This window comes from Simochromis diagramma, unplaced genomic scaffold, assembly GCF_900408965.1.
Source record: "Simochromis diagramma unplaced genomic scaffold, fSimDia1.1 OVJJ01000367.1, whole genome shotgun sequence".
In the NCBI taxonomy this organism is placed as follows: domain Eukaryota; kingdom Metazoa; phylum Chordata; class Actinopteri; order Cichliformes; family Cichlidae; genus Simochromis; species Simochromis diagramma.
Window position 1 is genome coordinate 1,330,084 of NW_024387288.1, and position 17,174 is coordinate 1,347,257.

The 17,174-nt window shown below is 42.3% G+C and overlaps 1 protein-coding gene across 1 annotated transcript; it reads left to right on the plus strand.

The window, feature by feature from the left end:
• Positions 1-13,626: 13,626 nt before the first annotated feature.
• LOC120716363 lies at positions 13,627-17,158 on the plus strand. The gene is made up of 3 exons (XM_040003897.1): positions 13,627-14,087; positions 14,991-15,263; positions 15,920-17,158. Exons 1-3 carry the CDS (start codon positions 13,980-13,982, stop codon positions 16,232-16,234), a joined length of 696 nt encoding a protein of 231 aa, XP_039859831.1. The 5' UTR covers positions 13,627-13,979; the 3' UTR covers positions 16,235-17,158.
• Positions 17,159-17,174: the final 16 nt, after the last annotated feature.

Consider the following 17,174-nt stretch of genomic DNA (forward strand, 5'->3'; position numbering starts at 1 on the left):
GGAGAACAGGGGATAGGAGAGGACAGGAGAGAAGAACATTAGGATCCCTTGAGTTAATAAGTGAACTGTTATCAATATGACAAACCTGGCAGTCATGAAAAATATCTTCTTGTCTTTCCCCGAGGTAGCTAATGAGGCAGCAGATAAGGAGATTCCTTTTCTTCTCAATGCTCTGTGTCTGTAGGGAGATACAATTTAGTGAAAAGACTAAGTCGAGTGATTTACTTACATTAAGACTGAATTAAAAACAAAAACATGGCTGATGCCTCTCTCCAGCTTTCAATAGGTGAGAGGCTGGGTACACCCTGGACAGTCAATCACAAGGCAACACAGAGACACAGGATAAACAACCATGCACGCACACACTCAAACCTAAGGACAATTTGGAGAGACCAATTAACCTAACAGCCATGCTTTCTGACTGTGGGAGGAAGCTGGAGTACCCGGGGGAACCCACACATGCACAGGGAGAACATGCAAACTCCGTGCATAAAGACCCTGGGCCGGGATTTGAACCCAGGACCTTCTTGCTACCCACTGCAGCCCTCCATAATTACATATTTGTGAAAAAAGTCAAATAACATACGTCATTCAAAGTGTCCAGCAGAGGTCTCATCTTGGAACCAGCGGCTCCTCCTTTGGCAGGCATAAGCTGCAAAAGACCTGGTGTGTACTCATCAAGTTTCAGCATGAATGTCTCCACCAACGAAACTGGTGACGCGTCTGAACTCTTCGATGATCTAAGAAGGGGACAAAAAAAAAAAGAAATTTTAAATGACAGACCAGATCTCATATTTATAACATGAATTTTTTTTATGTATTTGTTTTCCTCCTGAAAAATCTCCCTATAGCTGGAGTTCATGATGCTGCTGTGTCCCAGTGTTTTCACGCAGTGCGATCATCTGAGCGGATAATGAAGCAGATACGTGAGCAAAGCTGTATCTGCATGACAGAACAAGCGACTAAAGTAGTTTGCAAAGACTGTGATTCAAATTCATGGGCTTCATCCTCCTGGGGACGCATTTGTAGACCGATTACGCCACAGCGACGCTCCAAAGGCTGTCCAAATTCGTGGACTCCTCCAAATGTAGCCGACAAATGCGTCCTCCTTTTCCTCGAATTTTAAGGATGGGTCGGGTGTGTCCTTCGTGGCCCACCATATCCCAGAATTCATAGCGCGGCCCAGCCAATTCCAGTTTCCGGCAATGGCGGCCGCTACTAAGTTTTGAAATTACTCTTTCTGGGTCACAAAATAAACTTTTAACATATTTTCAGGCGAGAATGTGGGTGTGTAAACTGCAACTATCTGCTCCGTTTATCGAGACATCGCATATTTGCAAAAGTGCTTCAACGTTTTCGGAGATGTCTGTTACCCACCAGCTCGATAGCTAGCTGGGAGCTCGAGGGTTACTAGAGCTGCCGAGAACGGCACAATCCCGGCACATTATTTTCAGATCACCGCGGCCTTTCGCTGCTCTGGTTAAACATAGGTTTACATCCGGCCTACTCGACCTTCTGAGGACCCGGCCCACATAGCCCGCGAAAGCCGGGTCCTCAGAAGGATTCAACCCATGAATTTGGACACAACCTCAGTGTTCCGATTACCAGTCCGGGACTGGTCATGCATGCTGACTGATAAAAAGTGCACCATGAACACATTTCATTGTAACTTACCGGCAGATGTCGAGACGGTTAACAGACAGCAGCAGATTCAAAGTTTTATTTCAAGTAATGGTGCATTACACAGACTTAAGCAATACAAGTGAAGTGTAATAGCTCGTTACTTCAAAAATTACCATTTGCATACGCTATTATTAGGGGTGCAACGATACACAAAATTCATGGTTCGGTTCGGTTCGATACTTTGGTGTCACGGTTCGATATTTTTTCGATACAAAAAAAATGTTCATGCCTTTTTAATTTGTCATTTATTAAAATTATAAATATATATTTTAACTCAAAAGTACAGTTTTTAAATTAAACCTTAACCCTTGTGCGTGTTTTTTATTTTGACAGCGAATGCGCACCTGCGGACCACTTATGTGCACCCCTGGTTATATAGCTCATCATATCGCAGCCACAGAAATTATTTTGTCCATGAAACCATAAAGCTGCACTTTCTTTTTGCCTTATAGTCTGATTTGTCATAATTTTTCCGTTTTGTGGTAAGCTTTTCTTTGGCTGTCACTTCTTCACCCTGACCTGTCTTATTTGGCTCAGCAGAACTAAAATATATATCCTGCTGCTTTTACACACGGACTCACATAAGCTCAGCGATTCTCTGCATCCTTTTACATGTTTAAGCTGCGGGAGATTTCACTTGTCATGTTTGCATAGTAAGCCAACGATTGATAAGACGATGTCAGAGGAATTGGTGCACAAATTATCATCACTCACCAATCAGTGCTGTCGCTCTCTATACACAGTTCGCGCGATTGCAAAGTGAAAGCAAAAAACAAGCGCAAATTCAAACGCGATTTCAATATGTCACATATTGACAGTGGCTCACCGATGCCAATGACATAATTACCCAGCTACATTTCTGAAAGAATGCAAAAGCATTGACATATATTTTTCCTTCCTACGATAGCCCGACGGGCAGGGCAGAGATAGATTTTGGTAGCCCGACTGGAAAAATCGCTAGCCCCAGGACGTCGGGCTAGCGATATTGCGAGCCCTGTATCTGATCAAGAAATCACTCATCTTTGGAAAAGAGAGTTTATTACAGAGAAATGTCTCTTTCCAAAATAAAAGCTATACTATACGCTTCTTCTGGGCTATATTCTCAGCAGCATATTAAACATATCAGGTCCCCATAAGGAGAATAATGTGCTAACGGCTGTCTAAATGACTCGGGTAAAGTTTGTAGCATGCATGCTTGTCGTTTTTGTCTGCTTCCACTTGTCTTTGCACTAGGATGATGTAAATGTGCAGTCATATTCGTTGTGTTCCCACTAGTGCTTTCAGGTTAATCTCGTTGAAATGACCTTAACGCCACAACACGGCAAATCTCCGTTAACGAGCTACCCCTGATCGCCCGAGCATGGGGCTAGACGGCCAACACGTTAACGAGCTAACTGCGCTAACACACTAGTTCCCACCCATGTAATTGAGCATTGCATGGCACATCCAACATACTGTTTTACTTTTGTCCATGACGCGCTTACCTTCAGGGTCATACTTCACATGAAGACCAAAATAATTCCAAACGCCAGATCTGAATAAGGGTGGGGGAGGTCCATGTTGCAAGGAGAGCTTAACTTCTGTCTCGCTAGCTTGCCCTGCGCTCTTCCTTCTGATGATGCTGTCTGTGTTGAGCGCTCAGTGGATCTGCGCTCGACAGTGCAGCCTAGGCGGAGTAGTCGAACGCAGATTCACTGAGCGCTCAACACAGACAGCATCGTCAGAAGGAAAGTTGATAAAATAAATTACAAATGTTGTATTGTTCGATACATATGCGTACCGAACCGAAAGCACTGTATCAAACGGTTCAATATCGATACGAATATCGTTGCACCCCTAGCTATTATATATTATTCACCGTGTGTAAATAGCTCACCTTCACTTCTGTGGTTCGATCGGGTTTGTTGGAAGTCGGAAAAACATGATTTACATGATTTGCATAGATTATATATACCTCTCTCCAAAATAGCTTTTATCAGTGTGTTCGTGGACTACACCTGGACACTGGCAGAGGGAATTATGTTAGGATGCTGTTCGTGGACTACAGTTCAGCATTCAACACAATAATTCCCTCGAAGCTTTTCACCAAGTTGACGGATCTAGGACTCAGCTCATCAATGTGTCAGTGGATCCTCAACTTCCTCACAGACAGACCCCAATCAGTGAGGGTGGGAAAACAAGTCTCCCCCTCCATCTCACTCAGCACTGGAGTGCCTCAGGGCTCTGTTTTAAGCCCCCTGCTGTACTCACTGTACACTTATAACTGTGTAGCCACATCAGACACCACCTCCATTGTCAAGTTTGCTGACGACACTGCTGTTGTGGGCCTGATCTCTGACAACATCGAGACGGCCTACCTGGAGATTAGGAACCTGGAGACCTGGTGCCAGGAGAATAACCTCCTCCTAAACATCAGCAAGACTAAGGAGCTGATCGTGGACTTCACTACAAAGCAGGCGAGGAATTACAAACCCCTCATCATCAGTGGCACGCCAGTGGAGAGAGTGGACAGTTTCCGATACCTGGGTGTCCACATCACTCAGGACCTGTCATGGTCCTGTCACATCAACACCCTGGTTAAGAAAGCCCGTCAGCGTCTCTTCTTCCTCAGAAGACTTAGAGAGTTCCATCTGCCACTGAAGGTGCTCAAGAACTTCTACTCCTGCACCATCAAGAGCGTCCTGACGGCAAACATCTGCACCTGGTTTGGGAACAGCACCAAGCAGGACAGACGAGATCTGCAAAGAGTGGTGCGCTCGGCCGAACGCATCATTCAATCAGAGCTCCCTGACCTGCTGTCCATCTACACCAAGCGGTGCAAGACCAAAGCTAGGAAGATTATGATGGACCTCTCCCATCCCAACAATGGACTCTTCTCACTGTTGAGGTCTGGGAAGCGCTTCCGCTCCCTTAAGGCCAAAACAGAGAGAATGAGGAGGAGCTTCTTCCCCCAGGCTATTCAGGGCCTGAACCAGGTGTAGGACTGGACTCTCCCAAACACGTCACTATAAGACTGGACTCTCACACACGTCACCACACGCACCACCACACATTTCCTATAATTTATAATCTTTATAATCTCTTTCTGCTATTTGCACATTTTTTACTGTAAATTTCTAAGTTAATTTGTAAATTTTGTAGTAACCTGTAAATTGTAAATACTGTAAAACTTTTTTCTGTCATTTAATGGTCGGGCATTGCACAGCTACAAGCATTTCACCCCCATGTCATACTGTGTATGGTTGTGTGTGTGTGACAAATAAAATTTAAATTTGAATTTTATATGTTTATATATAAATATATACGGTGGCCCCTAGAGACAAAGCACGTACAAACTCCAAAACACATTTCTAGCGTTAACTGAACTTCAAAACAGAGCTACCTAGATCACTTAAATTACACAATTGAAAGCATATGTGTGTTGTTTGTGTATTAGTGTGTGAATGGGTGTGTGAATGGGTGGATGACTGGATGTGTAAAGTGCTATACAAATACAGGCCATTTACCATTTACCATATTTATACACAAGCACTCATATATATTCAAATAATTCAAAAAAATGTTCATTTACCTGTTACTACCACACACCAAATCCGGTCGTTGGTACTTGCTGGCTTGTGTAGCCACTAGGTAACAAAAGCTCAACACTGCCCCCTAGCATCCTGGAGCACTTCTGTTGTGTTTTGTATGTGCTTTGTCTGTAGGGGCCACCGTAAATATACTTTTATTTATTCAATCCACATAAAATGTAATAAATCATACAATACAAAAACCAACTAGTCACAGTTCAACTTTTAACTATTTAAATTTTCAGCTTTTTCCTTTTACAAATTTAAAGTGAAACAACACAAAACACTGCAAACCACAACACAATTAAATATAAATTAAAATATGAAAACAAAAAGAAGATGCATATTCTCTGTCATATAGGCCTGCATGAATAAACTGTCTGAATCCTTTATCATCTGCAACTGAAAATAGTTGTGGATGATTACTATACCTTTCTAATGTGACCTAGTTGTCCCTGGCTCTCTTTCTCTCTCTCTCCCTCCCGCTCTGTTCCTGTGCTACTGAGTGTAACTACCGCCCCTCCCCCCTCTGCCTAGCAAAGCACAAGGCTCGCGTGCGGAGTGAAGCGGGAAAAAGTGCGAGAGAGAGTGAGAGAAAAAAAAAACACGGCTCGCAATAAGGAGCCGGCTCGCGTCGTTCACTTCGAAGATCCGGCTCTAAGAGCCATTTCGTTCGCGACCGACACATCACTAATTCCCATGATGCATTGAGTTTTTTCTTTCCAGTCACCTTTCTCACTCACTATGTTAATAGACCTCTCTGCATTGAATCATACGTGTTATTAATCTCTGTCTCTCTTCCACAGCATGTCTTTATCCTGTCTTCCTTCTCTCACCCCAACCAATCACAGCAGATGGCCCCACCCCTCCCTGAGCCTGGTTCTGCTGGAGGTTTCTTCCTGTTAAAAGGGAGTTTTTTATTCCCACTGTTGCCAAAGTGCTTGCTCATAGGGGGTCATATGACTGTTGGGTTTTTCTCTGTATCTATTATTGTAGGATCTACTGTACAATATAAAGCGCCTTGAGGCGACTGCTGTTGTGATTTGGTGCTGTGTAAATAAAATGGAAATGAACTGAATTAACTTCTCTCATACAATCAAAAACGCAGTGTAGCGACGGTAAGACATCCTCAGTCAGATGAAAGTAAATTTGAATATCATCTGCGTAACAATGGCAGGAAATTTTATATTTTTCAAAGATGCGACCTAGAGGTAAAAAATACAAAGAGGACAACATAGGGCCTAACACAGACCCCTGGGGCACACCACAGGAAAAGGGGGCAACAGAGGAAGAGTAACTTCCCATCGTAACAGCGAAGGACCTTTCAGAAAGGTACGATTTAAACCAACTAAGAGCAGTACCCTTAATGCCTACCATGTGTTCTAGCCTCATCAAAAGGATGAGGTCTCAAACGCTGAGGACAAATCCAAAAAAACTAAAACTGCTGAGCGCTCTGAATCAGCGATTACAAGGAGGTCATTGAAAACTCTCAACAATGTTGTTTCTGTACCGTATGATGTGATTTGAACCCAGACTGGAATTTATCAGTGATGTTATTCACATCTAGAAAGGCCTGTAGTTGCAAAAGGACTATTTTCTCTACAATTTTAGCCAAGAAAGGAAGTTTGGAAATCGGCCTATAGTTTGCAGGGTCATTTTGGACAAGGCTACTTTTTTTAAGAAGAGCTTGTACTACCGCATGTTTAAAAGTGGTTGGGACACCACCCAAAAGCAATGATAAGTTCATTAAGGATAGGATGCTAGGCCCAATTACATTAAAACCCTCCTTGATGATGCGAGATGGGAGGATGTCATGTACAGAGTTTGAATTTTTTAGATGCTCAATTATCCCCTTCAGGGCAGAGAGTGACACCGGTTCAAACCGCTGGAAGGATGAGGTGCATCCCGAAGCAGAAACTTGATTAAACACAGGAGAAAGTGGAACTGTAAGTATAATAGAGTGAATTGATGCCCCCCAGTGGTAAAATACAGAAGTGCCTGTTACAGGGCTAGTTCTTGGTTGACCAATATATAACAAAAAGGGTAGCTTGTGCACCGCTAAGAAAACAACAAGTTAGTGTGTGATGTCCTGCTGTTCAATAAAGCACCTATCCACGTCCTCCTGATCTTTTCAAAGAGCCTAATCCAGAATATCACAACTGGCGACAAGGATTCTAAAGATTTCCACAGTGTGACAGAGTCTGTTCCAAGCTGTGTTCACATGTAAAGAAAAAGACAAACCAAGACGTTTTCTTCACGGCTGCAGCGGAACAGCTTTTGGTGAGCTAACATGGCGATGCATGTGGGTCGTGTTGACGAGTATAATGAATTGAAGGAAGATTTTGAGTCATATTTGGAGCGGTTGGAGCAATGGATGTTGGCAAATGATGTTTCCGATAAGAAGAAAGTGTGCACGTTTCTCTCTGTGATCGGAGCAGATACATACAGGCTGCTAAAGAATCTTGTGTCTCCGAGGGTACCGAGTACCATGGGATATGCAGCGCTGACTGCAGCGTTAAGTGTGCATTATAAGCCGACTCCAGTGGTGATAGCTGAGCGTTTTCGCTTTCAGAAACGTAACCAGAAAGAAGGGGAGGCAGTTTCTGACTATGTTGTCGCCCTGAGGCAGTTGTCAGCCACATGTGATTTTGGACAATATTTGGATGAGGGATCGTTTTGTTAGTGGGCTGCGTTCTGATGCTGTGCAGCGCAAGCCACTATCGGAAAAAGATCTTACATTTCCACGTGCATGTGAGATTGCCATATCCATGGAACTCGCTTCGAAAAATACGATGGAGTTCTCAGGACGCCAGGACCCTCACCACGTAAATGCCTTGACAAATGCTCCAAATTTTTCCAACAAAGGATGGAAAGGACAGAACAGGCAAGAGGGCAATAACAAACCAAAGAACTGGAAGGGACCTAAAAAAGACACAGGAGTGAAGCAACCATGTTATCGTTGTGGTGGAAAGCATTCAGCACGTGAGTGCAAATTTAAGAGTGAAAAGTGTCATGTTTGTGCAAAAATAGGACACATTGCACGTGCTTGCAGGAATAAAAAATTCAGTCAGCAAACTCAGTATTTGGAAACTGAGGATGAATGCTCAAGTAGGAATGATGAAGCTGAACTTTTTGGAGTTTATTCAATGTACTCCATCACCTCCAGTGAGAAGGGATACACAGTGGATGTTGCACTTGGAAGCAAGAACACCACCATGCTGCTGGATACAGGATCAGCAGTGTCGGTAGTATCAGACAAGTATTATCAGATGCATCTCACTCATTTCCCTATAAAACTAGCCAGTGGGCTAAAGCTCAAGTCCTACTCAGGCCAACACATTGCTGTGCGTGGATATATTATGTTACCAGTACAGTATGGGACTCAAAACATCACCCTAGCACTGATCGTTGTTCAGGGAGACAGACCAGCTCTGATTGGACGAAACTGGTTAAAGAAACTACAGATGAACTGGAAACAGATTTTCACAGTACACAAGGTACTGGTGCAGAAAGAAGCAAAGCCAGGAGTACTAGAAGTGATTCAGCGCCATCAGGCAGTGTTTTCGGATGACCAAGGCTGCATAAAGGGATTTAAAGCTAGAATCCACACTAAACCAAACACTGCACCAATTTTCTGTAAAGCTCGCCCAGTTCCTTCTGCACTAAAAGAAGCTGTGGAAAAGGAGCTGGACAGATTGGAAAAGGTGAAGGTTATTTCAAAGGTTGAGAAAAGTGAGTGGGCATCCCCTATTGTTACTGTGCCAAAAGCAGACAAAACAATTAGGATATGTGGTGACTACAAAGTCAGTGTCAACCAGTGTGTTGAAGAGGAAAGATATCCACTTCCTAATACGGAAGATTTGTTTGCTACTTTAGCTGGAGGAACATCCTTCAGTAAACTTGACCTTTCTCATGCCTATCAGCAGCTATAGTTAGATGAAGAATCAGAGAAGTATCTGGTCATCAACACACACAAAGGTCTCTATAAGTACAATCGCCTCAGCTATGGTGTTTCCAGTGCTCCGGCTCTTTTCCAGTCTGTGATGGATCAAATCCTTCAGGGGATGGAGCATGTCACCTGCTTTTTGGATGACATCCTCATCACTGCTTCATCTGAAAAGGAGCATTTGAAGAGGTTGGAGGAAGTACTCACACGTCTGGAGAAGCATGGTGTCAGAGTGAAGCTTTCCAAGTGCCACTTTCTTCAGAGCAGTGTGGAGTACCTGGGACATCGTATTGACAGGGATGGACTGCATCCTTTAGAGGAAAAGGTAGCAGCCATAGCAAATGCACCAGAACCAACAAACGTCACTGAACTGAAGTCCTTTCTTGGTCTTCTAAATTACTACAGTCGATTTTTGGAAAATCCATCCACCATTCTTCAGCCTTTGCATAACCTGTTGAGAAAAGATGCTAAATGGATTTGGACCATGGAATGTGCAAAAGCATTCAGGGATGCAAAAAGTCTACTACTGCAGAACAAAGTGTTGGTGCACTACAGAACAAATCTGCCATTGAAGTTAGCCTGCGATGCATCACCGTATGGATTGGGCGCAGTCATCTCTCATGTTATGGCAAATGGAGAGGAAAGGCCTGTGGCTTTCGCATCAAGAACATTAACTGAAGCTGAGCGAAAGTATGCCCAGATAGAAAAAGAGGCCCTTGCCATAATTTTTGGAGTAAAGAAATTCCATAAATATCTGTATGGAAGGAAATTCACCCTCATAACAGATCATAAGCCACTGCTGGCTATACTAGGGCCAAAGTCAGCTGTCCCAACACTCGCTGCACTAAGAATGCAACGCTGGGCTCTTATTCTAATGGCATACAACTATGACATTGAATATAGAAGATCAGCTGAACATGCCAATGCAGATGCATTGTCACGTCTACCTCGGAATACGCCAGACAACATTGCAGAGGAGGGAAGTATCTTCTATTTCTCACATGTGGAAGAGCTACCAATAGTAGCTAAAGACATTGAGAGAGCAACCATGAAGGATCCAATCCTCAGCAAGGTCTGGAGCTACACCATGAATGGGTGGCCAAGTTATATGCAAGACGAATCACTTAAGCCTTACTTTACACGCAGACACGAGCAGTCAGCAGAACAAGGATGTGTTCTTTGGGGACAACGGGTCATGATTCCACCGGTTTACCAACAGAAAGTGCTGGAAGACCTGCATCATGAACATCCAGGTATCTGTCGTATGAAAGCACTCGCTCGCAGTTACCTGTGGTGGCCAGGCTGTGATGGTGATATACAAGAACTGGTTCAAAGCTGCTCAGTCTGTCAGGCTGTACAGAAGTCACCACCCGTTGCACCACTCCATCCGTGGAAGTGGCCTGAGAGAGTTTGGCAACGGATTCACATTGACTTCGCTGAAAAAGGCAAGCAGTACTTTTTAGTTGTCATTGACAGTCATTCAAAATGGTTGGAAGTGTTCCCTATGCCATCCATTACCTCACACAACACCATTGAGGTTTTGAGAGGGTTATTTGCTTCATATGGACTTCCAGAAGAGCTTGTTTCAGATAATGGACCTCAACTTGTGTCAAAGGAATTCAATCAGTTTTTGGAGTTAAATGGGATCAGACACACAGCTGTTCCTGCCTATCATCCTGCATCAAGCGGGGCAGCAGAGAGGTCAGTACAAATCCTGAAACGATCCCTGATGAAAAATGTGCTGGAAGCAGATGGTAAGGCCACATTGCCAGTCAGTCATCGTTTGGCAAACTTCCTTATCATGTATCGCAGTACACCGCACACTGTGACGGGTCGTACACCAGCAGAGTTGTTCCTGAAACGTCAGATCCGGACTCGCTTCAGCCTGCTTCAGCCTGAACTGAGCAGACACATTGAACAGAAACAGTCTGAGCAGAAGCGACACCATGATTACAAAACCCAACCTGTTCGTGTTTTTTCGGAGGGAGACGCTGTGCGTATCCGAAACTTCGGGGGGGGGGGAACAAAATGGACTCAGGGAACAGTTCTGAAGAAAATGGGAAGTGTTACTTACCTGATACAAGAGGGACAGAGAACACGCACAATACATGTGGACCACCTGTTACCATGGAGACAGACTGTGGAGAAACCCCCAGTTATATTTTCACCGGTTCCAGAGGGACGACCAGAAGTGATTATGGACGGTGTTGTTCCAGAGATACTACCAAGTCCACCTGGGATTTTAACATCACACCCCTTACCTCCTGAACCACCTAAACAGACAACCGATGAACCACCAGTATCCACCCCAGAAACCACCCAAAGCCCATCTGTGGAACGCAGATACCCAGAGAGATGCAGAGTTCCCCCAAAGAGACTGAATCTTTGAAAATGTAGAGTTATGTTTTAGTTATTTACTGCCAGTTATTTTAGAAGTGAACAGTTTAATAATAAAAGTAATGGCTACATTTGTTCATTGTTCGTAAGGGCCTAAACCAACTATCTAAGAAGAGAGATTTTCTTTTAAATAAAACATCCTTGTTATTCCAGATATAATAACTGTGTGGACTAAAGTTATGCTTGTAAATAAGAGTCTGTGCTAAAAAAGCTTGACGATGAAAAGCAGAGATTTTTAAAGGGATTTTATCAATATCAAAATTACAAGTAAGGAAAAATTCAGTGCCACCTAACTTAGAAAACATGAACACAGGTATAGTATTCCAAATGGAAGTAGGATTAGTAATTAGATTCTTCAACCAATTTATTTTGAATGTGTTATTTAACGTGTTAAAATCCAACATATTAAGTCCTCCATTGACATAGGAGTTCATAAGAACTGTTTTTTTAATGTAGTGTGTCCTATTTTTCCAGATAAAGTTGAAAAGTAACTTATCAACCTCTTTTATAAGTTTTTTTATCAAGATGCAATGCCAATACAGCGTATGTAAGACGAGAGATGCCTTCTGCTTTAGTTATTAATACTCTGCCTTTTAACGACAAATCTCTTAAGAGCCACTGATTCCGCCTTTCATAGTCATGTGCGAAATACGGCTGTATAAATGTCTCGCAGCCCCTTGGCGCGCGCACTCACAACAATGGCTGAGCGTAATTGTGCGGACGTATTTTACCTCCACAAACAGCTGAGACGTGGTTTGCGATCCATGTGGCAAAAAAGTGAGGTGTTGTGGCCATACTTGCCAACCTTGAGACCTCAGAATTAGGAAGACATTCAAAAGGGCTGTTGGGGGGGGTGATAAATACATTTTACAGTGTTTATTTATCGGAGAAAATATGTTAAATGTCACCGTTATTATTGGCCGGCCCGGAAACAGCGGGGGTGTCCAAATTCAGAGGCTGCTTCCACCTGAGGACCCGGCCTTCGTCGTCTAAAGAAAGCCGTCACATATACGTCACGAGCTCCCTCGGTGGAGTGAAACTCTGCCGTCTGCTCCTTGCTATCTAAAATATAACAGGGCGCTGGCGTAAACTCTCAACCGTCTCACACTTTGTTTAATTTGTTTTTTGTTTAACGTTTATTCAGCTGTGTGGGAGGGATTAATAAAGTTTAATTTAATCTAATAACTTTAATTTCAGCCAAACCGATTTACTCATGAACAAATAAAACACTGAAAAAGCCAAACAATAGCATTTTTAAGTTCTCAATGACTTATCATGTTTAACCCGAGTAGCGAAAGACAAGGGGGTTTGAAAACGATGTGTCGATCGGCTCAGATATTTAAAGTTTACACAGCTACATTCTGAAAACCTGAAACCTGAAAATATGTTAAAAGTTTTTTTGCGACCCAGAAAGAGAAATAAGAGTAATATTAAAACTAAGTCGCTGCCGCCATTGTTGGAAACTGGAATTGGCTGGGCCGCGCTATGAATTCTGCATATGGTTTTTCAATTTTGTTGCCTGGGTGGAAAATCGGGAGAAATTCGGGATTCTCCCAGAAAAATCAGGAGGGTTGGCATGTATGGTTGTGGCAACATCATTAACCTTGTCAAACACCTCAGAGTAAATCATATCACAGAATATGACGAGCATATGTTGAGACGAACTGAAGAGGAAGACAGGGACAGGTGACGTCTCTCACGGAGTCCTTTAGAGCTGCAGGCAGGCAACGTGTTCAAATAGTGCACAACTTCAGTTTTTTTTTTATTTCTATATGATGAACTCTACATTATTAAGTGATAAGAACACGAAATCTGTCCTGTAATCATTATGACGCTACAATTTGAGATACAATAAATAAAATGAGTTTTTGTACAAAGTATCGGTATCGGATCAGTATCGTCGATACCACCCTGAATATTACTTGGTATCGGATCGGAAAGGAAATCAGTGGTATCGCACATCACTAACAAAAAGTCTATAAATGTTAATGGATTTAACGCTTTGTTTGAAAACATAATTCCCAGCCCCTCTGCTGCTCTGTGACCAATGAGCTGACAGCACACTTAGCACGAGTATAACAATTCAGATTCAATTCAATTCAGAAAGGTCGCGTGCGGAGAAGATACCGGAAGACAACAGATGACCAGCATGGCCAACAGGGAGACAAACACCGACACTGCGGCACAAGTCTAGGACGACAGTACACCTTTGACCAACAGTGCTTGTTCCCCTCCTAGAAAGAAAAAAAAGGCTGCAAAAATACAGGGAGGAATGGGAAAATGAAAACACCTGGCTGGCAAAAGTGCGCGATAACACGTATAAAGCGCACCGCACTGTGTGCCAGCGCACTTTTTCCATTTGCCATGGTGGACTGACAGACGTTATGCAGCATGCTTCTACTGGTGGGCACATGATGAATATGAGGGGCGTGAAAGAAAGAGGAACCCTTGACCAATTTGTTGTCCACCAGGCCACGGCAGAAGCAGATATGGTATGTAAACATTGTTGTTGTTTTTTTAAACCCTCTGGTTAAGGTTAATATGGGCATGTGCAGTGAATATCAGCGCTATGTGGCCAGAAGTGTGATAATATAGGCAAGGCAAGGCAAGGCAAATTTATTTGTATAGCACAATTCAACAACAAGGTGATTCAAAGTGCTTTACAGAGACATTAGAAACAAAAATAAATAAAAAGCATGATTTAAAATTGATTAAAACAAGCAAACAAACAAACTAACTAAACACACACATTTCACACCTGTTCGCGCGATCTGAACCCTTATCGTAAGGGGAGCTACCAGTCCTTCTGTGGACGAGCTACTTTCTATTTTAAAATATAAAATATAATATAAAATGTTATATTTAAAAAATTTCTAATATAATTTGTTTTGTGTAATAAACAACTGCAAGGATAGATGATTACAACGAATAGATGACTAATACATAAAAGTAATACATAGATGAATAATGATGATGAATTAAGATGCGTAATCATGGGAACAAGCGGGTTTACAAACGGGAGCAGCTGATTAGCATTAGAAAAGCTGAAATAATACCTCAACTGAAGCCACAAAGCCCGAATAAGTTGACACAGAAGAGACTTCAGTTTCAAGGCAAGGCAGAGATCCTTCCTTCCCACAGTGATTGTGGTCTTCAACAACTCTTTGAAGACTTGATTAGTCTGAGCTGCAACAACACCTAATTTCCCTTTGGGATTAATAAAGTATTACTGAATTGAATATATATAAAGAATACACATTATATTGAAAACATACATATATATGACCATACCCATTTCTTACAAGTTGCATGTGTAATTTATACTTTAAAGTCAGTTGATAAACTACACAAACTACACAGATATACTGTAATATATATATATTTCTATTTTATAGGTGACTGCTGCAGAGGTGACCCATGTCTACCACACTGTAAAGCACGGTTTAAGTTATAACTCGGGTGACTGTGCACTCAAACTGACTGTACGAACGCTGAATGACTCCAGTATTGCCAAAAATATGTCCTTTGGGAGGACGAAAGCTGAAGCAGTTGTCACAGATGTCCTGTCTCCAAAGGCAATAGAAGAGGTGATCAAAAAATTGAAAAGTGGTGCAACTCCACTCCCATTCTCTCTTCACACTGATGCTTCAAATAAGGGAAATCGGAAGATGTTTCCCTTGGCCTTGCAGTTTTTTACACCAGAGGCTGGAGTTGTCAACAAGATATTGGATTTTGTTGAAAATCCAGATGAGTCTGCAGAGGGAATAGTAAAAATAATACAAAGCTCTCTTGAAAACGTGGGGCTATTCTTAGATCAGGTTTCTGCATTCAGTGCTGACAATGCAAATTATGGCATCCACAACTCAGTCTTCACATAATTGAAAGAGACCAACAGTGAGATCCTTCGTGGCAACTGCCATGCACATATTGTTCATAACACTGTGAAAAAAGCCCTGGACAAGCTCTCAGTTGATGTAGAAAATATTGTCCTGAAGATATACAGCTTCCTTTCCCCCTCTGCCAAAAGGAGAGAGTCCCTGAAAGAGTCCTGTGAATTTTGTGACATTGAATTCCATGATATCCTGCGCCATGTTGTGACGAGATGGCTGTCACTCAACCCTGCAATCACCCGCCTGCTGCTGGGACCCACTGAAGTCATCTCATCAGCATTGGTGAGGAATGTCCAAGGCGCCTGAAGGAATTGCTGAAGTTGACAGAAGATGCTGCTGGAGTTGAGGGAGAGGCAGACATTGTGGAAGTCTACCTCCTCTTCTGTAATAATGTCATGTGTCTGTTTGAAGAAGTGGTGAAAAAACTGGAGAAGAATGTAACCACGTTTGTTGACCTCTATTCCATCATGGAGTGTTTCCTGAAAAGACTTTTTCAGAGAAGAGATGATGGGTTCTACGGGTACCTAACAAGACAAAAGCTCCAGCGTCTCTCGCCATCTGATGCTGATGGTGCCAGGCAGGAGTTTACAGCCTTCCTAGACACTGCCATCAGTTATGTCCGGAAGCGGTTTGACTTTTCAGAAGAAAACTGGCTTTTCCACCTGCAGCCCGTCTCTCTAGCATCTGGGAAGATTTCCTTTGATGACATGGAGAAGATCATTGAACGGCTTCACCTGGCTGGCAGGTAAAAAGAAAACATTTGCCAGTGAAATGATAAACCATGTTTTAATAGTATTGATGGTTAAAAATAAACAAATACAATTGATAGATAACATATATAAATAAAACCATAATCATTAACTTTGTTTGGAGTGTATATACACACGCATGCAATCTTTTATACACTATTTTACAAATTCAAGGAGTTCATATACTTAATATAATGATGGATAATTACATAATAAATAAACTATACTTATTGTATTGTTTAAATGCTATACAACGTTATAAACATATACAATACATTTTTTCCATTTATTTACCACTGTAAATGTTCTATGTACCACTTAGGATTTATGTCAACTTCTCATCTCTATTGGCAGGTTAAACATCTCTATGGATGAGCTTTATGAAGAGTGTGTCACTGCAACCAGCCTTCTGAAGCACCTCACCAAAGAACATCAGGAGAAGGAAAAGTGGCAGTCCAAGAGAACAGCAGAGAAGTGGATGGAAATTCTTCAGGCAGCTGACCTCCCCAATATGCAGGCTGTTGTATCCTTTGTACTCAGGATCCCATCTTCCACTGGGTTTGAGGAGAGGATTTTCTCTCTTATGAAGAATAAGTGGACTGATGTGCGGAACAAATGTTCTACTGAATTAATTAGAAGTGAGCTCATTGTCAGTCTAAATTATATGTCTTGCTCAGAGTTTTACTCTGCAGTACTGAACGACAAACAACTCCTAACTGCATCAAGAGCTCAAAAAAAATACAAATGGAAAAAGTAGTCTGTTTCCACATAATGTAGCATTGAGCTTGAGTTCATGAGTTTGTTGGGTTTTTTTTACTTCAACTTTCAGCTACAGTCAAGGCCTTTGAGGCACAAATGTTGTGTTTGCAGGTGTTCCACAGACTTTTTTTGCACTTTTCTAATTGCACTAAATGTGCACTGTTACAAGAATGTTTTTCTT